Source organism: Rhinopithecus bieti, unplaced genomic scaffold (assembly GCF_001698545.2).
Source record: "Rhinopithecus bieti isolate Rb0 unplaced genomic scaffold, ASM169854v2 scaffold_3067, whole genome shotgun sequence".
In the NCBI taxonomy this organism is placed as follows: domain Eukaryota; kingdom Metazoa; phylum Chordata; class Mammalia; order Primates; family Cercopithecidae; genus Rhinopithecus; species Rhinopithecus bieti.
The window spans coordinates 1,950,633-1,976,098 of NW_016804208.1; the positions used below are offsets into that span (position 1 = coordinate 1,950,633).

The 25,466-nt window shown below is 35.4% G+C and overlaps 1 protein-coding gene across 1 annotated transcript in view; it reads left to right on the forward strand.

Annotated features, from left to right (window-relative positions):
• Positions 1-25,466, forward strand: part of MPDZ (multiple PDZ domain crumbs cell polarity complex component) — a 163,714-nt gene that overhangs the window by 89,301 nt on the left and 48,947 nt on the right. Inside the window, exons 23-27 of the mRNA XM_017867162.1 lie at positions 3,229-3,333; positions 7,852-7,944; positions 15,287-15,464; positions 18,245-18,355; positions 22,362-22,460. Coding sequence (XP_017722651.1) covers positions 3,229-3,333; positions 7,852-7,944; positions 15,287-15,464; positions 18,245-18,355; positions 22,362-22,460 — 586 coding nt within the window. The remainder of the gene's footprint in view (positions 1-3,228; positions 3,334-7,851; positions 7,945-15,286; positions 15,465-18,244; positions 18,356-22,361; positions 22,461-25,466) is intronic.

A 25,466-nucleotide genomic window follows, 5' to 3' on the forward strand; every position in this document is an offset into this window, starting at 1 on the left:
ACATAACTGATTGGTTTTTAGGGAAAGCATTGCTTGTTGAGACAATGCACTGGATTTCTTTTTTGCCATTTACGATAGATAGCTAGGAACTTTTGTGTGTGTGTGTTCATGCATGCATGGGTAGATAATTTGAGTTTCAAGAGTTCAAGAACAGCCAGCTTAAGATCCAGGTTTCATTATTTTCTATGGAAAACCAGATGCGAAGCCTCACCAGAATGCATTCTGTTTCACTTCTCACTCCACCTTGCCAGGAGCTCTTATATCTCTGTAATAATAGCCAGGGTTTTGTGCTTAGCAGCAGCTGCTTATAACATCTGCCAGATAATTACTGAGCTGAATCAGAATTCACCTGCCTTAACCTAAAGTGTGGGATGAATTTCTGATCAAGGAATAAAAGATTGATTGCAGTTACATTTTTTCATGCTTGTTAATAATCACTGCTATAGACACTAGTAAAGAGCAGATGCTTTTCTAGGGGAGGTGTAGATGGGAGGGAAGCGGAAAGGGGGAGAAAAAAAACAACCAGGAGCACCCACTTTTAACTACATATGTATGCATCTCACATTCAGCACAAGACATTGACATTTGTTAACACCATTGTAAAAAGATGCCGCGGCGTATGCTTCACATTCTAGATTTTCTGCAGCACCTGCTGACGATCGAGCCCCCTTTTATGTGTGAGTATCAGTGATTCAAAAGCTCATTATGGCTGTGTGTTACAACTTGTCTGTGAAAACAATTTTGTGCTTTTGTAATGTCCCAATGCAAGGATAGATCCAGATATGGATTTCCTATATACATTTTGGATTGTTTTCTTTGTTTAAATAAGAACATAAAATCCAACAGAGCTATGAGATTGTTACGTTTTCACATTGTACTGATGATTGTGAACTCTTGAAAATCGTATTTTCCAATTATGAAGCTTTCAAGCTCCTTTGTAAGGGAACGATCCTGTCGCACGTGCAGGAATAGTCTCTGCATTAATAGCCATATCACATTTCAGCATCACTAATGGTATTCTTTTTTCTTCTAGTCCGTGTGTAACCAAAAGTTAGTCCATGTGTAACCAAAAGTTAGTTTGAATTTTTAATTCAACTCTCAAATAAGCATTTTCAGCGTGTTTTTGCATCTCGTAATTTAGCTTTGGCATTTTTGCTGGCCATTCGGAGGTTTTGTATGATCCTGTGTCCAGGCTTGTGGTAGCATGGCTCTGCATGTTCTGTTGCATTGTGGGATGCTTGTTCTGGTGGCCTCACTCTGTAGTGGCTAAATAGTTAGGAAAACTGCCGCCTCTACTCTTTCTCACTAATACGCAAAGTATCAGAAAAATATTTGTAAATGCCTCCGCTCCTCAACAGAAAAAACAACTTTGAACAAATATAAAGAAAACTCATTTTAGCATTGTTTGGGAAGAAACATCTTTACCTTCTTTCTCAAACCAATAAAAAAATTAAAGACTTTGTACTGATTGCTATTATTTTTGCTATTCTATCCTGCCTTTCTTCCCTGACCTTTTCCTGGCTTTTTAAACTTATGTTTTATTTATATGAGTTTTACTGAATCTTCAGGAATAATACCAGTCTTCTTCAAAGCCTTTTCACATTTTAGGTTTCATGTTTATCTTTATTTTATTTTTTCATTGTTTAAAATATAATCAGACTTCTGTCCTGACATAATATATTGTTTGAAGGGATAAAAGCAAATTTGCTATTCAGTATATTTTTGCAGCATCTTAGAGAAGGTGTCTTTATAGATGAATAAATTAAATAGGGCCAGAATTAGAATGCAACTTTTTCAGCCAGCCTAGTCTTAAATCCATTGATCTGTACTTTCTGCTTCATTTTTTGACCTTTGAGGTAAAAGTGTCATGAAGAGATTCCCAAAGGCTCCATGTATTCTGCCCGAGTGATCAGTATGACCAGGAGAGCTGATGACCTGTGAGAGCACTCACTTCTATTTGGATTGTGCTTCTCAGCTTACAGTAGCATCACAAAAGTGGCATCCTTTTTGTGGTAAAGGGTATGGAGATTCAGCAGTGGTGATTTACCCCATGACACTCTGCATGGTAGCAGAACTGTGTCTTCCGACTCCAAACCTAAGTGACCTCACACTTTGAAGTAAATGAGTGAATGCTTTCTATAGAATAACCAATATGTTTGAAATTATGTATACTACTCATTCAGTAAATTATGACGCTGGTATAATTTTTTATTTCATTATAACATAAAAAAACAATCTTTTTATCTTTGCCCTCTGGTGCTGAGGTTTTGTATACTTATTATTTTAACAGATAAATTATGGACAGATGATTTAATACCTCTTTGTGATTTCTAATTTTTAGTTGCACAAACATGCTGTTTTGAGTTCAGATACAGTATTTCTCTTATGTTACTATTCATTAACTTGAAGATCTTGAAACAGCTTGCTTTAAAAAGTGTGTCCACTATGTTAAGAAGCTTTACAGGAAAGCAGTAAACTTGAATTTTCATATATCAGTTTCTGAACATTACAGCAGGAGTCAGCATTTGGCTCAGTGTCTTCCACATAATAGGCATTCAGTCAGTACTTGTTGAATTAGTAGATGGCCATTCACGTGTAAATAGTAAGACCTTTTTTTGAGACCAAAGTGAATTTTTAAAAATTGCTACAAATTAGTAAGTCTTTCCATAAACTCAAATGGTTTCGTTTCATACTTCAGACTTGAGAGTTCATAACTTAATAGAGCTAATGTAATTGTTGATAATGCTTGTTAATCTCTAGAATTAATTATGTATTATAGAAAGATGCAAAGTAATTTGTGATATTCAGCATTTTAATAGAGTATACCTAATTTGTTTCTGCTAGAGATCCCAGAAATCTTTGGGCAAAATTGGTGTTATTATTGACAATTATTATTCTAGGGATTTATAGATCTTCCTAATATTAAAAAAATGGTTCTTAGCCTTTTCATTTTACAATATAAATAATTGTTTTCCTTCCCTGCCTGTTGATTGGTAAACACATAGTGAATCAGCAACATTTAAAAACTTAGTTTCTGTTGTTATTCTTCCCTATAGAATACTTTATCTTATTGAAGTTTGGATTCTCTGCTGAATATACTGATTAAATGAGCTGTGTGAAAAAGTAGGGAGAAAGGGATAATATGATTTGTTTCCTTTATTTTAGAAGCTTTTCCTAACAGGCAAAATATTATTTCCCTTCACTTCCATGGATTCTGGTTTCTTCCAGAATTACTTATGTGCCTGCAGAACATTTGGAAGAGTTCAAAATAAGCTTGGGACAACAATCTGGAAAAATAATGACATTGGATATTTTTTCTTCATACACTGGCAGGTAAGTGAAACATTAAATCAAATGCAATGAATGATACAGCAAGTTGTAGAGAATTTGGAATTCAGAGTCAGGGAGGACTAGAGCAAAGAAAAGGTCTCAATCCTTTTCTTCTTCCCTTTCCTTCAATTATATAAGCAATTATTATATAGTATGGAAAATTTGAGAAATATATATTCAAATTAATAAATTAATATTTAATTCTACCACACAATGTATCACTTTTAACATGTTGATTTTTGATAATTTGTCCCAAATGAGTATTATTTCATTAATTTCTTAGAACCTAAGAAATTGTATGATGTTTCTTACTCTTTCATAAATATTATCAGACTTCTTCAGAAATGTTATTTATTCTTTTATTAACAAGCATACAAATTCAGAAACTTTTTTTTTTTTTTGAGGCAGAGCCTCACTCTGTTGCTCAGGCTAGAGTACAGTTGTGCCATTACAGTTAACTGCAGCCTCTACCTGCTGGGTTCATGGATCCTCCCACCTCAGCCTCCCAGGTAGCTGGGATTATAGGCATGTGCCACCACGTCAGGCTAATTCTGTATTTTTTGTAGAGATGGGGTTTCGCCATGTTACTCAGGCTGGTCTCAAACTTCTGAGCTTAAGCAATCTGCCCACCTCGTTCTCCCAAAGTACTGGGATTTAGAGGCGTGCACCACCATGCCTAGGCCAGAACATTTTTTATTTGTAATTTTCTTGCTCTTTTGGAGAATGTTGAGCTGAACCTGTTAGCACGTATGCATGTTAGGAAACAGTGTTTGGCTTTTTAAAGGCACTTGATATACAATGTATTAAGAGCCTTTAAATAATAAAGGGAGCGTTTTCTTTTTTCTTAGGAAAGGGAGGAACTGGGTTTTGATGCTGCTGCTGACTGAGTCAAGATCAGGGAGAGAAATAATGTCAAATCGCTTTTCCATGAAGAATGTACCATTCTGCACTCTCAGTTGTGGACCTGTGTTTTTCAGTTGTGCTGGCAACTGACTACCAAATTTCTTGTAAGCATGTGGTAGAGCAGAAATGGCTTTGCAAGCACTCTGAGGTCTTCTCAGAAGAGTTGTACCATTCTTTTTTTTTTTTTTTTTTTTTTTTTTTTTTTTTGAGGCGGAGTTTCACTCTTGTTACCCATGCTGGAGTGCAATGGCACGATCTTGGCTCATTGTGGCCTCTACCTCCTGGGTTCAAGTGATTCTCCTGCCTCGGCCTCCTGAAAAGCTGGGATTACAGGTGCCCACCACCACGCCCAGCTATTTTTTTGTATTTTTAGTTGAGATGGGGTTTCACCATGTTGGCCAGGCTGGTCTTGAACTCCTGATCTCAGGTGATCCACCCGTCTTGGCCTCCCAAAGTGCTGGGATTATAAGCGTGAGCCACCATGTCCAGCCAAGTTCTACCATTCTTTAGTGGATGTCAGAACATCCCAGAACACCACGGTCTCCAGTGACCTTACATTCATTGTGATCTTGCTTCACTGCTTCCTCTGCACATTACAGATGACTACAGAATACAGAAAGTGTCAGGGAGGGGGAAGGTATGTTATTTGTTTAATAAAGGGAAGGAATGGTATGGTCCTTGGGGCCTCATGAATATTATGGGAAAAGGAGTATAATTGTCCCTCATTATCTGTTGGGGATTGGTTTCAATACTCCCCACGGATATCAAAATCCACAGATGCTCAGTCCCTTATATAAAATGGTGTAGTATTTGCACGTAACCTACACACATTCTCCCATATACTTTAAATCATCTCTAGATTCCTTATAATACCTGATAGGATGTAAAGGCTATGTAAGTTGTTGTTATATGTATTTTTTTAAATAATGACAAGAAAAAAAAGTGCACGTTTGGTACAGATGCAACCATCTATTTTTTTCCCAAATATTTTTGATTTAATCCATGGATGTTGGACTCAAGGATATGAGGGATAGGGGAGACAACTATATTTACTTTACACTGTACAAAGCTCAGCCACACTCCAGGATTTCCACTGTTGGGTTAATGGCATTAGTTGATTATAGTTTCCCAGTGCTTCCTGTCAAACTGGTAAAACAAATTATTTCAATGTCTCTCTGAAATGTTGTATCAGATGACTGACTTAAAGAATACACCAGCTAACATCTGAGTCTTGTTAAGTTCTAGGGCCTTAAAATACTCACAAGTTATTAGAAAGAAAGCCACTCTGAGCACTGTGCTTCCTCTAAGCACAGAAAAGAGAATAGCCTGGATTGTCCTGTGCTGTGACTAGCTGCTTCACTGCAGAGAAAGTATATTTTCTATGGATATCAGAATGCTTAAAATAGAGCAACTAGATATGCATTTTTGGTGGAACAATCTGCAGCAGGGAAAGGTTAAGTAACTTTCCCACAGCTAATAAATGCCAGAGCCAAGCGTAGAATGTAAGCATAATCCATGTTCTTACCATTGGATGCAAGGAAGGAATTGCAGAAGTCTACGAAGCATGCGCCATATAAAAATATGTGACCATATAGCATGGAAGTTAAGAACTCAGGTTTTATGGTAAGATGCCCTCGATCCAAATCTCACCTATGCTGTTTTTCTGCCAGTGTCTTTCTCATCATGTGTCTTTCTCACCATGTGACTTTCTGCCAGTTACTTCACCTGGTACATATTTGCAGATATAAAGAGATCTACTTATTATAGTTGATAAAAATTTTATTGGTATTCAGTGGTTTAAGACAGTGGAAAAGCAGTTGATTGACTTCTTTCTTGGCTGAGTGCATGCAGGAAGACATGACACTGGAGTCCCTGAAACCACACACTAAGATGAGTAAACAATAATCAGCACATGTAGAGGAGCATATATGGGGTTTGCGAAAGGATTCAAGATTATAGAATCATCTAAAGAGACCGGGGTCCTTGTATTGGATTATTCAGGATATTCATCTTCTTGTACCTAAAAAGGAAGAAGCAAGATGCAATCTGGCTACACTGTTTCTGAATAGCTCCCACTGCTTAGGCCTTAGGGCTGAGGACCTCCCCACATCCCCTGGCTGTCACTGAATATTTTTAAGGACTGTTTCTAAGTTATAATTCTTGTCTGTCTTCTAAGTCAGCTTTCTTCATCACATATTCTTTCCTGTTGTATTTCCAGAAGGTTAGTGCTAGTTTTTAACCTCTCTGCCTTGCATCCTCTGGATGAAGACTTCACTTTTACTATTTCTCTGTCAACTCTTTGACATCATTTTTAGGATCTCCCTCTTGGAGCTCTTCCCGCCGTTCCTACCCTAGTGTCAGACTTAGACTCTGGGAACCCTAGCCTCATTCAGAGCTTTATTCTTTAATTGCAGAGGAGGGAAATTCAAACACAAAACCAATGGGTAGGACCTATAGCAAATAGGTTTTACTCTAATAGCTTAAAAACAAAAACTTAACATTCGGGTCTAAGAAAGAATGAGATGTTCTGGGAGAGCCTGGACATTTGCTTGCCAGAAATGTTGCAAAGCGCATTAAATCTCAGATGAATGACTGAATTAGATGACTTCTGATCTTGAATTCTAAATATTACATCATTTGAGAGAGTTCAGTATTCCTGTCAGGGGAGAATGGCTGTAATTTTACATACTTTCTTTTGATTCTTCAATTTCTGTAAATATCGACTGAAAACATTTGTTGAATCAGAATTTTTATAGCCGCGTTTGCTTTATATGTGGACATGTTTCTTTAGAAATCCAATTTTTACCACAGCCGAGGCACAGGCCATAATCGGTGTAACCATTCTCTGTTGTCCTCAGAGCACCATTTATTGATACAAAGTATTCCATTGGACTAACAAAATATGTCTTGATATTGTTATTGTTGTACAGTTTTCTTTACAATCAGTAGACTGGGCACAGTTTGTTACATGCCTGGCATTTGGCAACATCTAAATTGCTACAGAAGTGGAAGAGTGACCTTGAACACAGATACGTTGTAAACTGCTTCCCTTAAGAAGTATTCTGTGCCAGGTTCCTCTGGATGGGGTGAAGCTGGACCATAAGCATTTCACTTAATTTTTCAAAAATGGAAAGAAAATCATTGGTCCATCCTTAGGAAGCAGAGATACTAAACTCTTGGCAAACTTGATGAGAAATTCATTCAGGACAGGGTTCAGGGCTGTGCATACATGCTTAAAACCTACATGGTACCTCTAGCTTCTTGCACATTATAGAAATTTAAGAAATGCTTGTCAATGGGTTTTCTTTACAAACCTGGCATTTATCCCATTTTCCCATTCCTTTCCTTTATGCTCCCATGTCTCATCAGGGAAAAAACAGACTAGACAAGAGTCTTAGTGTTCAGTTCTACGCTATGGTAGGTTGATTCTAAAGCAAGGTTTTAATTTTGTTTGGTTAGGTTTTTCTTTCCCCAGTGTAAAATATTTTATACCTAAGGCCTTGTACAGTGAAAATATAAAGCAGTCCTGCATTTTAGCTAAATCTATAGTAGAGTACATATAATCTTGCATGTTTTTACTAGGATTTGGGGGTACTCATTGTGTAATTCTTTAACCAGAGACATTCCAGAATTACCAGAGCGAGAAGAGGGAGAGGGCGAAGAAAGTGAACTTCAAAACACAGCATATAGCAATTGGAATCAGCCCAGGCGGTAAGGACTTTTTCTGTCTTCTGCCCACTCAATGGATATATAGGGTTTAAAGATAAGCAGGTGTGGTTTCAAGTGCTGGATTACAACTTGCTTCTTGACACATCGGGTGAGTTGTTTAATACTTCTAACCCATCATTTTTTCATATGTACAATTTAGAGAATAATGTGTATCACACAGGGTTAAAACTAACATATATGGAGAGATCTTGCACATAGTAGGAACTAAATTAAAGAAAGTTATGCATAGATAGTTGGAATGGATTACATTCTGTATTGATCTTAGGTATACCAAAAAGTATTCATTTAAATTTACCTAGCATTTGTAGAAACTAGATAGGCAAACATATATATCAAAACATGTGTGTGTATGTGTGTGTGTGTGTGTGTGTGTGTAAAAGTACCCTTGTAGCCTTGTTACCACAGGCCGAGTTTATCCTAAGTCGTAATCTGTCTAGGACCAGTTTCATGTATAATAGATAAGATGACATCCTCAAATATACTTAGATGTATCACGTGCATCACTAAAGCATATTGATGTGTTTATACTGAGTAAAATCAATTTTAGTTTAATAGGAATTTACTGAGTCCTAATTATGGACCTAGACTTAAAGCCAATGATTTTGTGAATAACAAGGAAGTAAGTAGAAGATGCAAATCCTGCCTCAAGAAACCTCTAATGTACTTGGCTGGGCAAGATGTAGAAACACATGAAACAATTTAAGAACACAAGATATTTCACATTAAGAGTAAAACACAGGTAATCCGTGGATATCCACCCCAAACTAAAGGTCACCATCACAGTGGTGCTTTGTATTTAGTAAACATTAATATTTGTTACATGAATAAATAAAATGCTCAAGAGAAGAATATGTAATATTCATAAATGCCAGTACAATTTAATGATTTCCCCCGCCCACCAGTGATAACCTGTAGCCATCACATTTAAATATTTTTAAAATATAAAAAACATTATTTTATGTTGCTTTCAAAGAAGCAGCATGGATTTTCAGCCATCTAAAATGAATTTCTTATTTCACTTTCTTCAAAAGTCACTTAGCTCACTTAAAAACTCCCATCAAGCCCTCTATACTGCTGCCTACATTGAGAACAGGGTATAAGTGCTAGATCTGTGGCAGAAAATATATTCTGAGGTGTTAAGTGTCATATATATTTGTGGTTAGAGGTGGAAATAAGTTAAATGAAACTATTTTGTAGCAGGTAGTCACAGTGATAAACTTGAATTTTTTAGGAGGACAGTAATCACAGGAAAAAAAGATGGGTTGGTCAGTTTTAGAAACAATATTATAAGAGGAAAAGTAGATTTTAGAAGGTGGTATAGTTTGGCTCTGTGTCCCCACCCAAATCTCATCTTGTAGCTCCCATAATTCCCACATGTTGTGGGAAGGGCCCTGTGGGAGATGATTGAATTATGGGGGTGGGTCTTTCCCACGCTGTTCTCCTGATAGTAAATGGGCCTCACGAGACCTGATGGTTTTAAAAACGGGGAGTTGCCCTGCACAAGCTCTTTTATTTGCCTGCTGTCACCCACTTAAGCTGTAACTTGCTCCTCCTTGCCTTCTGCCATGATTGTGAGGCTTCCCTGGCCATGTGGAACTATAAGTCCAATAAACCTCCTTCTTCTGTAAATTGCCCAGTCTCGGGTATTTCTTTATCAGTAGCGTGAACATGGATTAATACAGAAGGCAACATGCAAAATGGTTGGTGTCAGTAAGAGCCATGTTAGAACTTTGGCTCTGATACTTTCTAAGACAAGTTTCTTAATTTCTGCTAGGTCTCTGCTACTTTATCTGTAAAATGAGGTTAATAATAGAATCTTTCGTATTTGGGGGAAAATTCAGTGTCATCTAAAATCCTCAGCAGAGTGCCTGGCACATAGTGAGTCAGTGGTTGGCTTTGTCTATATTGACAAAATATTTGTCACTGGTACCTAAACAAAGAGAAAGCCTTTGACACAGGAATCGTGAAATTTTCTTATGAGAAAGAAGAACATAACTTCTGGACTGGAAAATTTTTATGCTTTTAACCTTCATGCAATCCTAAGATAGCTCTAAAGGTGCTAACAACCTTACATGAAGAATATGTCCAAAGTTTCCATAAATCCTTCTAAAAAGGTACTCTGTACTTACTAATATAGTGCTTCCCCTAGATGCACTAAGCTACTTCTAGGGGAAGTTCATAGAGCATGAGAAGAAAGCTTAATGGAATAACCAGAGCTTTTAATAAACTAGGAGTTAGTGTTGTTAACATGCTTCATAGCATTGGAAACGTAATGGGACAGTCATTCATGAAATCAACAAAAATTTAATTTGTTTGAAACTAGAGAATTCTTTTTAGCAAAATACAAATTTTAATATTATAAAATAGGTTATATTTTATTTTGCATGTGATTTTCATTTTATACAATTGATATTATACTACTACATGTATTTTCCATTTTGCTTAATTTTTCTCTCAACTCTTACGTTTTGTAAATCTGTCAAGCTTGATACTTAAAGATCTAATTCATTCAATTTAGTTGTTGTGTTACATTTCAATATATGAATATACCATAGTTTATTTATTGTCAGATTCATATTAGTTAATAGTTATTTGCTATTATAATAATTCTGTGCAGCAAATATGTTTATTTCTTTATACTTACACATGAAAATTTATCTATGGAATATATCCAGAAGTGGAATTGGAATTGCTGTCCTATAAGTTTATATGCATTTTTTACTTTCAGTTGTCAAATTGTTTTTTAAGGTTGCTATACCAATTTTTTTTTTTTTTTTTTTTTTTTTTTTTTTTTTTTTTTTTTTGAGACGGAGTCTTGCTCTGTTGCCAGGCTGGAGTGCAGTGGCATGATCTTGACTCACTGCAACCTCCTCCTCCCGGGTTCAAGCGATTCTTCCGCCTCAGCCTCCCGAGTAGGTGGAACTGCAGGTGCACACCACCACGTCCAGCTAATTTTTTGTATTTTTAGTAGAGATGGGGTTTCACCATGTTGGCCAGGATGATCTTGATTTCTTGACCTGTGATCCACCCACCTCAGCCTTCCAACGTGCTGGGATTACAGGCATGAGCCACCGCACCTGGTCGCTATACCAATTTTTATTTCTATTTCCAGTATATGAGTGTTCCCTTTTCCCCACATTCTTGTTACCACATCATATCATTTTTTGAAAAGTTTTTTTATCAATCTAATGGGTGGAAAATGGCTCCTTGGCTCCTTTTCTAAATAAACAAGGTGTAGTAGGTATAACAGGATTGATCAGGTAGGGTGAACATTTGGTCATTTGTTATATGGATTGAGTTTCAGTTTCATATCTTGCTTTCATTACTGCAGTAATCATCACCTTCATCACCACCACCACCACCACCACCACCACTACCATCATAACGAGTAATAAAAGATTTATTGGTTGCTTATTATGTGCCAAAGCTTTGGTTTTGGACTCTACATGTATTAATTAATCCTCACAGAAACTCTGTTCAGAGATTCTTGTTGGCTGTATTTCACAGCTGAGAAAAGTAAGACAGAGACTAAGTAAATACCCCGTGTCACATAATCATTAAGTAGCAAAAGAGCAGGAGTGGCACCCAGAGTCTCAGTTTACATCTCAGGCAATCTGGCCTCAGAGCTGTGTTTAACCTGTGTCTTCCTGAATTTCATTATTTTTAAACCTATGTGTAAATCTCAAATAGGCTGCCATTTTTTTTTCCCTACATAATGATCTCTGAAGCAAACATATTCTGTAGTTGTTTCTTTTCTAGGCCTCCTTTTTCTTTCACTGTGTTTCTATTCTCTGTTCAGTGAATAATGAGTTTGGTTTCTCACTGCTGTGTCATTTTGGCAGTTCTGTCTTTGATTATCGTCTTCATTGTTTTAAGGATTTACAACCTTTACTTCCAGGGAGGGTATTTTGCTCTCTGTGCCAAACCCTATGAGACCTAAGGTGCTATTATCCAAAGGTTCCTTAACCTCTCTGTGTCTCTTCTCTTTGTGAAATGGGGCCAGTAAGAATGTCTACCTTATAGGTATGATATGAAAATTAAATGAAAGTATATGTAGCTTACTTAGAGAATAATACTGAAGACATGGTAAAACCCTTAATAAACATTTGCTGTTACTTATGTTTTTTTGTATTACTCAAGAAGTCGTAAGAATCACTTTCTAATTTGCACCAAATACTAAGAGCCCTTGGAGACATTTTCTTTCCTTCCTTCTTTTTTTTTTTATTTTTTATTTTTAAGAAAAGAGTTAAGGAGTCCTGCCTATGTATTCTGGATTGTTAAATATGTACACTTGTGGCTGAACTTACTATATGTAAAAGGTACTATATGTGCAATGGCTAAACTTACTAACTCCTTTGCCATTTTGCCTTAGGAACAGCTTCAAGAAAACAGGGAAGGGACAGTTGTGGTGGCTCATGCCTGTAATCTCAGCACCTAGGGAGGCTGAGATGGGAAGATTACTTGAGCTTAGGAGTTCCTGAGCCCAGGACGTTGAGGTTGGAAGTCAAGGCTGCAGTGAACTATGATTATGCCACTGCACTCAAGCCTAGGCTGTAGAATGAGACCCTGTCTCAAAACAAAAACAAAAACAAACAAACAAAACAGGGAAGGATGGTAGATGTTGGTTCTTTTCTGTCACAGAATTTCTGGAGTAAGAGAAAACAATGAATAGGATTTTAACTAGTTTATTAACAAAGATTTTATAAGATCAAGGATCATGGTAAGGTCCTTTCAACCTAAACAGGTAGAGTTTCTAGAGTTATAGATTTGCAGTCAAAAAAAAAAAAAAAAAAGTTACTGGCCAAAGGAAGATGTGCCTCAGCATCTGCTTTCATTTCACCTGGTTCCTGTCCTCTCCTCTCTGTGGTACTCTTTCATCCCCAGCCTCTTCTTACCTCAATCATTTTGCAGGAGTCCTTACTTCAACCTTTCCTCTTCTCTAGGAGCTCCTTAAATGTCAGTGTTGAAGACATGTTTGACAGTGCTATCTTATCCTACTTAATGTCCAACATTGTCTTCCTTTGTGCAGCATGGAGCAGATTGCAGGGCCTCATCATCTCCTTAAAGTTCTGTTTGGTCTATTTTCCTCCAACAACCTGAGCTCTGACTCATCTTGGCCAAAGACCTCACTGCAAATCACCTTACTCTTTCTTACATCCTGCCTTTTCACAAGATGCATGTGCTTTAAATATACTCATAGCTTTTATAGCTATTTGCGGTTATTACATATGAGTTCACGTCTTTATTTTGTGGGTATGGAAAATGTATTCAAGGCAGAGGAATTAGCAAGCGTCAAGGCCCCAAGAGGGGAGTATGCCAGATGAACTTAAGGAATAGTAAGGAGATGATGTGGCTGCTAGAGTGGAGAGAGAAAAGTACAGAGCCCATGGCAGGTGTATTAAGTCCGTTTTCATGCTGCTGATAAAGACATACCCGAGACTGGGGAATTTACAAAAGAAAGAGGTTTAATGGACTCACAGTTCCACGTGGCTTGGGAGGCCTTATAATCGTGGTGGAAGGTGAAAAGCACATCTCACATGGTGGCAGACAAGAGAAGAGAGCTTGTGCAGGGAAACTCCCCCTTATGAAACCATCAGGTCTTGTGAGACTTATTCACTATCATGAGAACAGTACAGGAAAGACCTGCCCCCATGATTCAATTATCTCCCACCGGATCCCACCAACAATATGTGGAAATTGTGGGAGCTACAATTTAAATTGAGATCTGGGTGAGGACACAGCCAAATCGTATCAGCAGGGGAGGTTGGGGAGATAGTGAGAGAATCATATCCTGTAGGATTTTGTCAGTCACTGTTCTTCATGTCGTGACTATTAGTGACCAGGTCTGCCTTGGCAAGAATGACTTCTTCTACAGAGATGACTTCCTGACATAGTGTGTGCAGGAGTGTTCTTTCCCTTGATTTGGTTGCTAAGCTTAGAAGCTACTATCTGTTTAGCAGTAGCTGAATTTTTTTATTGTTTAATATATGTAATAATCATCCTTTTACGCTGGTATGTGCTACAGCCTGGAGTATGAGTCCAGTTTTACTTATAACAAATTATTTTCAGAAATACATTAACATATTATTAGATTCTACAAGACACATAATTGAGAAGGTAAACTATCTTGTTTTACTACTAGTAAAACCTTAATAAATTGAGCAAAGTAATATTTGTAAAAATTAACATATATGACATTTTACTTCATTTTGTTAAAATATTTTTATTATTGTTTTAAGCCGTCTTAACCATTTTTAAGTGTACAGTTCAGTGGCATTAAGTACATTCACATTGCTCTGCAATCACCACCACTGTCTATCTACAGAACTTTTTTCATCTTGCAAAACTGTAATTCTATACCCATTAAGCAATAACTCCCCTTTCTTCTCTCTTCCCATCCCAGGCAACCACCTTTCTACTTTTTGCCTCTATGAATTGGGTACCTTTAGGTACCTCATAAGAGTGAAATTAAATGACATTTGTCCTTTATTTTACTTAGATGACTTACTTCACTTAGCGTAATGTCTTCAAGGTTTATTCATATTATGGTATGTTTCAGAATTTCCTTCTTTTTTAAGGCTGAATAATATTTCATTGAATGTATATAGTATTTTATCTACTCATTTCTTGATAGATAATTGGTTTGCTTCTACCTCTTGGCTATTGTGAACATGGGTGTATAAGTATTTCTTTGAGATCCTGCTTTAAATTCTTTGGTTATAATACCCACAAGTGGAATTGCTGAATCATATGATAATTCTATTTTTAATTTTTTGAGGAAACTATATACTATTTTCCGTAACAGCTGCACCATTTTACATTTCTACCAACAGTACACAAGGGTTCCAAATGCTCTGCATCTTTATTAATTTCTGTGTGTGTGTGATTTTTTTTAGTAGGTAGTAGCCATCCTGTTGGATGTGAGATGGTATCTTATTGTGCTTTTTATTTGTATTTCCGTAATATTTAGTGATGTTAAACATCTTTTCATGTGCTTATTGGTCATATATATATATTCAAGACACCTGCCCGTGTTTTATACCACTTGTTTTTTGTTGTTGTTGTTGAGTTTTAGAAATTCCCTTTGTATTCAGCATATGAATCCCTTATCAGATATGTGATTAGCAAATACTTTTTTCCTTTCTGTTAAGAGTATCGTTGATGAACAAAAGTTTTTAATTTTGATAAAGTACATTTTATCTATTTTTTCTTTTGTTCTCTGTGCCTTTGGTTTTATATATAAGAAACCATTGCCAAATCCAGTATCATGAAGCTTTACCCTTATGATTTTTCCTAAAAGTTGAAAATTTTATTTATTTTTTAGGGTGGAACTCTGGAGAGAACCAAGCAAATCCTTAGGCATCAGCATTGTTGGTGGACGAGGGATGGGGAGTCGTCTAAGCAACGGAGAAGTGATGAGGGGCATTTTCATCAAACATGTTCTGGAAGATAGTCCAGCTGGCAAAAATGGAACCTTGAAACCTGGAGATAGAATTGTAGAGGTACCCTCCAGCAAGCTTTCTGTGCGAAAATTTTTCACCTGCTCCATCCTTTGTACCAAGGGAATTGTCATCTTCATACTAGTTATTCAACCCAGCATTCGAGTAAAATATGTGTGTGGTTAAATTATTTCTTTTTGTTTATTTTCATACATAATTTTCTCTTATGTATATAATGACAGATTATATGTTTTGATATAGAGACTGATGTTTGGAGATAAAGCCAACCATTTAAAAAAATTGGCTCCAAGGTAAAATAATTATGTTCTGTTTGAAAGAACAAAGCACAATTCTCAGGGAAAAAATTTGAATTAAGATTATATAGACATACAATGTATGTATATGTACACACACAAAATGTAGATATAATTAAGGTATTAATGAGGTTGTATTTCAAGAAATACTTTATTATTATCATTTCATTGCAGATAAACTTTGTTGGATGAGTGTTTTTTTTTTTTCCCCAAGGGAGTCTTTTTTAGTAAAATATTTAATGCTGAGACCTCAGTTACCTTTCATGTGAATCTTTCTCAGTCAAAGCCAGGATCTCCTTTTCAGTGCTGTATTCATCAATGAAGACTCTGTGTGTGTGCCTGTGTGCATGTGTGTGCACATATATGTGTATTTTGTTACGTGTTAGAAGCATGTCAAGTTGTGTGTAATCTCTTAATTCAAAGCAAAGTTCAATATTTTAAATAGACTCTTCTCTCATAAGTCACTCACTCATTTACTCAACAAATATTCCTGGAACAGCTGTTGCATTCCAGGTGCTATAACAGGCTCTGGGCATCCCACAGTAAACAAGGCACTGTGCCTGCCTGCCAAGTGGGACAGACTTGACAAGTAATCAAGTCACTTCAGAACAGTGTGATAAATTATTTGATCGGGATAAGCATAATTTTATTTAGAAGGATAGAGAAAGGAGTGCCTGACCCAGATTTTCTTTCAGGATTTACAGAGTAGAATAAAAGAGACAACTTCTAAATAAAGATAATTTTATTAACACTGTAATGACCATTATATTTACTTTATAAAAGTGACTCTCATTTTCTAAACCCATGTAACTTACACATTGGAATACTTTAATTGTTCAGAAGAAGATTATAACATATCAACCATGACTTTAAAATGAACATTTCGATGATTGATTGATTGATTCATTCGTTGACTGACTGTCTTTGAGAGCCTTAGATGGAAGAAGATTGGGACCTGAGAGAAAACAGGGACTAAGTCCTTTTTTTGATGACCATTTATAAGGAAGAATGATAGGCTTTTTCTCTCTCCTGCATTCTTTCATTAGATGATATCTTAGACCCATTTTAACGAACTCCTTTATGTAGGACACTACCTAAAATTTCACATTTTGGATTATCACTAAGAAGTTTATTTTACACATACCTCACTATGAAATACCTTTGACCTAAATAGAAAAAGAGATTTTTTTTTATAGGACAGAAAAAGTCATTTAATTTGCCTCAATGTGTTTACATATATTTAAAAAGTTAAAACTCCCCTTATAAAATGGAAAAGAAAGAGCTTTTGATGCGTTTTAAAATACTGTATGCAATTTAGCAATGATTTGTGCCATATTGCAAGGGCTTTTCTAGTATGTAGGAAGCCTCAGTCCTCTGTAATCCCAAGGATTCTAAAGCATGTCTCTACTAAGAGTTTCTCAAAATGTATGTAGACTAGGTGAGTGCAGATCTGCAAATCATTCCATTCTGAGAATGGAATGCTTTGGACTTGAGCAAAGATAATTAACATCCTGTTAAATTTTTCCACGAATGGAATATATAGTAGACATATGGTAGACGTGAATACTGACTTTTGTTCTACAAAAAAGTTAGAAGCTATTTTAATATGCACTGAAAAAATGTTGTCATCTAAATATCAACCTGAGGGAGGTTTTTATCTAAATCTATATAATTCTTTTAAAGGTGGTAATGTTCTGTGCAAAGATCTAATAATGTTCTTTTCTAGAATTGTGTCCACTGTGGGTTTACTCCTCTAGTAATATTGTGTATATCATAACATGGTAATTGGAAATGATAAAATGACACTAACATCCTATAGTTTTCTGACAGGATTAGCATTTGGCCTTTTAAACTATTTTCCTTCTTATTCATAAAGTGTGTAAGCTGAGTTGATCATTACTCAGGCAAGCCATGATCAACAAAATTTACAAAATAGCTTTCATTGTCAAACTATGTAAGAATTACTAACAAACACAATTTCTTAGCTTCCAGCTCCTGTCATATCTACTGTGAGGACTCTTTTGCAAAACTAACCTTACCATTATCTGATTTTTCTGGATATCAGAATTTTGTTTTGAACTTCAAGTTTCCCTGTACAGAGAGAATTACACAAGGCATCTCCCCTTACTTCCCAAACCACCCTATAATATATTAGAAGAAAATTAGTACGGTGACTTTCATGATGAAGACAGTGCTGCTAGATAGTTCCCTCATATTATTTCTTTAATGATACTGATTTTTTAATTTGAAAGAGCAGCTGAGCAATGTAAGGAATGAAGAAGCAGAGCCTTCATTTCAACTAATTATGACTTGAACTAATTATTGGAGACAGAGATATGTGTCCAAAGCAAGGGACCACAAGTCTACTGGACAGACAGGAAGTTCTGCAGCTTCACATGTAGTCTCAATTAGTTTTGATATTAAAACAGATTTTCTAGTCTAACCAAGTACCCCTAAAACTCCATATCCACACATTTTTTTGTTGTTCTATAGATTCTTGAAATGTTAAGCTGAGGCCTTCCATTGCAGGTGGATGGAATGGACCTCAGAGATGCAAGCCATGAACAAGCTGTGGAAGCCATTCGGAAAGCAGGCAACCCTGTAGTCTTTATGGTACAGAGCATTATAAACAGACCAAGGGTAAGCGAACACAAAGGGCAAGGTAGGCATATCCAAACAGTGTTCAACTTGGAATCTAATGTATCAAGGGCCAAGTTGTCTGGATGAGCAAAGATAGTGATTTTTCAAATCTCAGAAGACTTGTTAAAAGTTTGTTTTGCTTTCTCAGAAATTGAGTTATCCTGTAAATCCCTTCCACCATGTTTAATAAAGACTTTTGAGGTCTGTTGAATATACACAGAAGTAGGATTTATCAGTATCTCTAGGTATCTAGATGGTTAATTATTAGTATTCATTTTAATCACAAAATACACAAATTATTAAAAGAATTGTGGCATCGTAATTCAGATTAATCATCTGTGATCTCTAGTGGAGCCCCTTAGAAGCCAAATAAATGACATTTTCTTGAAATTTATTCTCTAGACAGAATCTCCTGCTTATGCAATCCCATAATCATCTGTGAATGATCTTTCATGTATTTGTGTATCCCACTGAAACGTTAAATTTGCACAGGGTAGATTTGGTTTGTTTACAAGTGATTTCATAATTGCTGTACTCTAGCCACAATCACTGTGTAGCTTTTCATCACTGTATAGCTATTGGTGGACAGAAACCTACCAACCCATTTTGCCATCAGTCACTATAGGTAAAATAGCTTTCAAAAACATTTTAGAAAATGTAAGTTACATTTAATGATTGTTGTTAACAAAAATACAGAGCAAGGCTTTGGATTTGATATGACTTGATGCTGAAGATGAAAATTATGCCAAGAGTTTAAAACTATTTTTTGACTCCTTCTTTGTGCCTCATGAAAAAAAAAAATTCACATGCAGCAGTTATTAAGCATATTGGATTCACATACCCCTTTGAAAGTTCTTTGGAAACATACACATCCATTCAAAAATTGCATACCATTTCCTAGATGTCCTGAAGCACTTACAGGCTCCTTTTTTGGGTTTAAGTTAACAACCTCCATCATAGTGATTCTCTTTGAATTACCTGCTTACTAGCTTTTAGGGTTGGTTGTCTTTAAAATAAAAATATCAACATATGTGAAGGAAGTTGAAGGCATCATCTAAAACTTAAAATATGTAATTTTATCTGCAAAATACATTTAATTTAACTTGTAAAGTTAAGAATTTAAGATATTAGGGCTCAGTTTAACTTCTGAAATTAAGAATTTAAGATATTAAGGTTCAAATGATGAAAATAACCAACAGCTCTTTAGATGAGCTCTGTCAAAGTAACTTACCAATATTCTATGCATGGACTGTAAAGTGACCAGATTTATTTTACTGGCCCTTCCTTCTGTTGTGAAGACAGGTGTAACTCTGATCTGGGTTTACTGTAAAGAGTGAATCTAGTAGTTTTTAATGTAAGCACTTCAACATCTGCAATTTTTAGTCATTCAGTTGTTTATTGTTAGGTAATAATTATCCATTCAGAAAGAAAATTTGCCAAATGGTAGGGCTGCGTCATGCTGCATTCTTTACAGAACTATTCTATTTGTTTAAATAACTATAAATCCTTTTACATTTGTTTCCATTTGTGTGTTAAACATAGACACAGCATAATAATGTTAAATGGGTGTTGAAGTTAAAGCTATTTTTTGTGGGTGGGTTTTAGTCCTTTTTTTTGTTTCATTTATAATTTACAATTTTTATGTCATTTGGGACAATACTATAAATTGCTGAATAGTGATTCTCAATATTGCTTTAAAAACTTAAAATTACAAATATTCCTTTCAGTGTCAGGCACATTTTCCAATGAGCTGGGAAGACCTTGTCTCATACACCTGGAAAATACACTTATTTTGCTCTCTGAGGTATAATGATACCTGATTTTATAGCAGTTGTTCCAGGATAAATCTTGTTATGAATGACATATTTAGTCAAGTCATACTTATTTTGCTTTAGAAAATTAAAATTAATTTTGCATTTAAAACAAGATATATTTTGTTTCAATGATTTACTTCCTTATGGAAATAATTAGGTCTCCAGTAATCTAAAAGGGACACTCACAAATGCATATACTTAAAAGTCTCTTACTGATAATTGTTTTATCTGTAATTGTACGATAAAGCTCCTAGGAAATCTTAAATGTAAGGTGAAAAGCCAATCAGTTGCTTTGGCCCTTAGGGTCTTCACGAATCAGAAACTTCTAGAAGTAGCCCTGATTATTTCACCTGTATGACCCTTCACAGAATTCAGTCTGACCGCAATTTCTCACTGAAAGGCGGGCCCTATTTAATATGGACTAGAGAATGTTTTTGTCTTCCCTGTGCTGCTTCGTTGTTAATATTTCCGCTTTTCTCAGCCCTTGAGACTATAAACAGAAGTATCATCATTGATTTTTTAATAAGAAATAGTTTGTTTCCAAAAATCTTTTCCTAATAATAGAGTAATCTACCATTGTATCTGCTGTGCCTATGCTATAGTTTTACACTTTGCTATCAGGGCCAAATTCTAATCCTCTAAGATCTGCAAATTGAAAAGAAAACAGAAGTAATAAAAAATTATAAACTAGAGCTTTCTTTAAATATTCCGTTTGTTGCTAGTTTTGTTTTCTAGTGTTCTACAGAATTGTATAGTACATTGAAAACCTAAAAATCCCATGTAGGGAGATTAGAAATAATCTCCACCTTCCATAGCATTGAATTACTTTGCCTAGGATGTATTTGTCACCTCTGCCTAGTCATTTCTTCCACCTTAATAAATGGTCATGTGTCTTGGTATTTGTGATCTTCTCTTTTGTAAAGCAGGAGTTGACATTTTAAACTGAAAAGCAGAGAGAAAGTTGAGATGAGCAGAAATGTCATTGTGCCCATTTCTTTTCCTGTCTTCCCTCTGTAGGAAAAACATTGCAAGAAGAGCAGATTGAAAGGGTAATGTGGCATAAGCTTTAGTGCAGGCATACTGAGGATAGAGTCTTTCCAGAGTGTTCTCCCATACAGGGTGGTGTCACATGACAACCTCTCCCTATACTTGACGCCTGCCAGTGGGGCTTTTTTATAGAGAGAAGTAACACAAACATTTAATTGGAGCCAAAATGAATTTTAAATGTCTGCAATTTCCCCTGAAAGATATAGTCAATAAAAGAAAAAGATAGCGGGTGTGAAAAGAAGGAGAAGAATTTATTGTGCTAAGGAAATTACTTTTTTTTTTTTTTAACTATGAAAATGCTAAATTCTATCTGGCAGTCATCCTGGCTTTAATATGTATTTTCAACTCTAACAGTCTGGCTCAGGGCTTATTACTGGCAAGCCACAAAACCTCTGAGAAACACTGTAAGGCAGGACTTCAAATATTGTCGAAAGCCTCATAAATTCTCCAATAATATGGGCAATTTTATAGGAAATTTATTTATAACATGAATCTCCATGTTCCTACCTCCACAAAAACTGGGCAGAAATAGAGAACACCACTGTACAGGAGTTCATTTTTTAATAAATTATTGATTTTTTAAGTTAAAAAATACAACTGCTCTAAAGCACTGTCAATATCAAGTCAAAATATGAAACTTTCCTTACTGGGAGACAAAATAAAAGAATAATGAAGGTTACCAATTAACTAGCAGACCAAATTATAATTTGCATTCTAGACAGATTATTTTTTAAAAAAAAACATAATTAGCTTTTAGATGTAAATAAAAAACTTGTATGGTTTTAATTTTGAACATGTTTACTGATATTCATGAAACATGTATTAATATATAAGATGGGCAAAATATATGTGCTTCTGTTAGTAATACTGAAGTCATTGAGCAAAAATAAAAGAAATTTGGGATCAGTTTGACAACTAGTCTCCTGTGTGGTTTGTGACCTGATTTAGACTCAGGTATAGATTTAGGTCATCAGAAACAAATCTTTAGTTCCAGACTATTTTAAGATGTTGCTATTAATGACTGGATCTGATAGGATCTAGTTTCACACAAGCATTTCTTTAAATCAGTATGTGCTTTGCTTTTAAAACTGAGTTGTTTTCAATACATTTCCTTTGCGTTCAGCGCCTCTTATGTTTCCTTTTAGAAATCCCCTTTGCCTTCCTTGCCGCACAACCTTTACCCTAAGTACAACTTCAGCAGCACTAACCCATTTGCTGACTCTCTACAAATCAACGCCGACAAGGTTGGATAATGCCCATTGTCTTGCTGTTGGTTGCCTTTTGCAAATGTTTTGTTCTTTGTTACTGCTGTGTCTTTGTCCCAGTTCACTATTTACTACATTTGGGCAGGAAAAAAAAAAACTCTCAAAGCTGTTTGGAGTGGGCATGCAAATCCTTTCTTAAGCACATTTTCCTGCCAGAGAATATTTATTTTTATTGCTGAAATTAAATGGCCCTTCTGAAGAGTAAGGGAGAATCATGAGTCCAATGCTTTTCTTTCATTTTGGTGTGATTTAAAATTTCTGATATTTAAATTTTTGTTAGTTGCCAAATGTATGATACGTTCACACATAGTTTTTTTAAAACCATGTGTTGATTTGAATCCTTTTCAGACTTCTACAAGGTGATCATAAAAGCTCTTCCATGAGTTAATCACTGCACAAATAATTGTGTATGTGTACATGCAGGAGTCTGTTGAATATTCATGAAGCATGCCCATGTAATTGCCTGAATCAGGAAACGTAACTGTTTCAATGCTCGTAAATCTGTACTTGGATCTTCTCATTTTCTGATGAAATTATAAAACCAAAATTGAAACAAAAATTTACAAGAATTTATATACCATAATTTGATCATGAAAAGAAAGAAAGCAGTCAACAATTTTTTTTTTCAGGAAACACTTTATGAATATTTGTCAGATTTCCATGTTATTGTAATAAATACCATGTTATTGATATGGGTAACCAAAGATGCTATATCTGAAGCAATATGTTTTCTATTGCTATAGGAATTACAGAATTCAAGTAGAATTATCTTCTATTGTTCCCCAACTAACCCTTTTGCTCCCATACCCTTTAAGGTTTGTGTCAGTGTGGAATTTTCATATGTGGGTGTGTTACAGTGTGCTTTATGTGTGTGCTGTACTTGATGTGTACATACACGGCATGGAGTGATTTCAAGTATACGTTGCATTTTTGACAATGAAGGCTAAGCAATCTTTGTTAAAGAGCTATATTTTCATGAATACCTTTTAAAAAGTGTCACTAACAAGGCAGATACATGATCCTGATGAGAATGAGGGTGTCAGGTATATGAAAATGTAACACCTGATTGCCCCTCAAGTAAATAGAGGCTTATATTGGTTTTATTAGTCAGGTAGGTTTTGGTTTACTCACAGTATGAAAATGTTGTGCCTGAGATCCCAGACAGTTTTTCAGATAAGCAGGTTTTGTTTGTTTGTTCTTAAAATAACAGCTCAGAAAAATTATTCAGCAAGATCTATAAAATGTCATCTTTAGATTTGTTAAAATTATGGGAAGTTTAAATTAGATTTTGTTCTACTTTTTAAAAATGGAATGGACTTAATCAATGCTTGATAACATTTTCTGTTGTTACAGAGAAGTAAATTTTTTTAGCCAGAAAATTCTAAAGTGCATATCTTGCTCTTTTACTATGATAATGAAACTTGATTGGATCAAATAAGGGTTTTGTGTGTGTGTGTAAGTGTGTGTGTTTGCTTTTATTGGTATATTATTAATTTGAGACATTTATGGCACAGCATTTGGGAAGATAACAAGGGTTCCATTTACATTAGTAAGTTTCATCTGTTTGTCCAATGACGTATAGACTGAACATTTCAATATAGCAGATTCTGTAATTTGACACTTATGCCCTTAAATCCCTATCAGTCAGCTTTTTGGTTTGCCAGAAAATTGAGTGCTTTCTGAATCAACAAAGAAAGGTCACATTCAGTCTCAGATAGTTCTAGTGTTAGATATATTTTTAGGTATTCTAATTCTTGGCACCAATAAATAATTGCTGAGTAATATGTGCATGTTTATCACTTAATGTATCCTTGTAAGAAGTCAGTTTAAAAAAAACATAATGTTTTTCTAGATATAAACATACATAATAAAACATTATATCAGAGGAATTCTTACGCAGTAAAAAAGTAAAATAAAGATATATAGGAAAACCATAGGTTCAAGGCATCAGGGACAGCTTCGTAACAAGGTTAGAACTTTAGCTGGGTGTCCCTGACCTTTGAGTTAGGTACTGTCTTACTTATGCAAGTTGGAGGAGACATCATGATATAATGGAAAGTGTACTGGATTAAGAGTTAAGCAAAAAGAAGTCTAGTACCACTGTTTGATTTGAAACAAAAACTTTCACTTCTTATAGTCTCAGGTTCAAAAGGTTTATTCATCTGCAAAATGAATAAAATGAACTCAGTGACTTAAAGACCTTTCAAACTCTTAACGTTCTGTTTGATCATCTATAGTATTAGATTGGTGCAAAAGTAATTGGAGTTTTAATGGCAAAACTGGAATTATTTTGCAGTATAAGAACTTGATGATGCCAAGTCCTTTTTTTTTTTTTTTTGAAATAGGACCTATGACCCTAAGTGACAGCCAGTATGCCACGCTTTGGCTTTCTATTAAGGAGCCTCTGTGTTTCCTCATTTATCTTGTGATCTGCCTTGGCAAGGGAAAGCTGGTGTTCTTAAAACCATGCCTCTCAGATCCGAGTGTGTACTCTGTGCTAAGAAACTGGCTCCCTGGTAGACAAGCCTGCATGTGTGATACTTGCTGTCCTGGATTTGTTAAGAGAATCATGTGGAGAGAGGATTCAGGTAGCAATAAATAATTACTTATGTTTAGTCTCACTAATAAGCTTTGAAGGGCAACTTCTTTGTTAATTTTTTTTTCCTGCAGTTTCTTGGCAGATTTTTCTACATGCTTCAAATCTTACCCAGACCCAAACGTTATAACTTTTGAATGACATTTTTTTCTAGAAGGGAAAGTTCAGTTTTCTACCAAGTCATTTAAACCTTCAAATTCATCAATTCATTGGCTTAAAATAGCAAATAAAAGCTTAGCGAATTATTCTCTGATACTACTTAGTTTAATATATTTAAACTTTGCCTGAATCCCATCTAATATTTCTTATCTATTTATATATATAAATAGATATGGAAATAAGAATATGTCAAAAACAAAGTCTGGCTTTAAAATATCAAACAAATAATG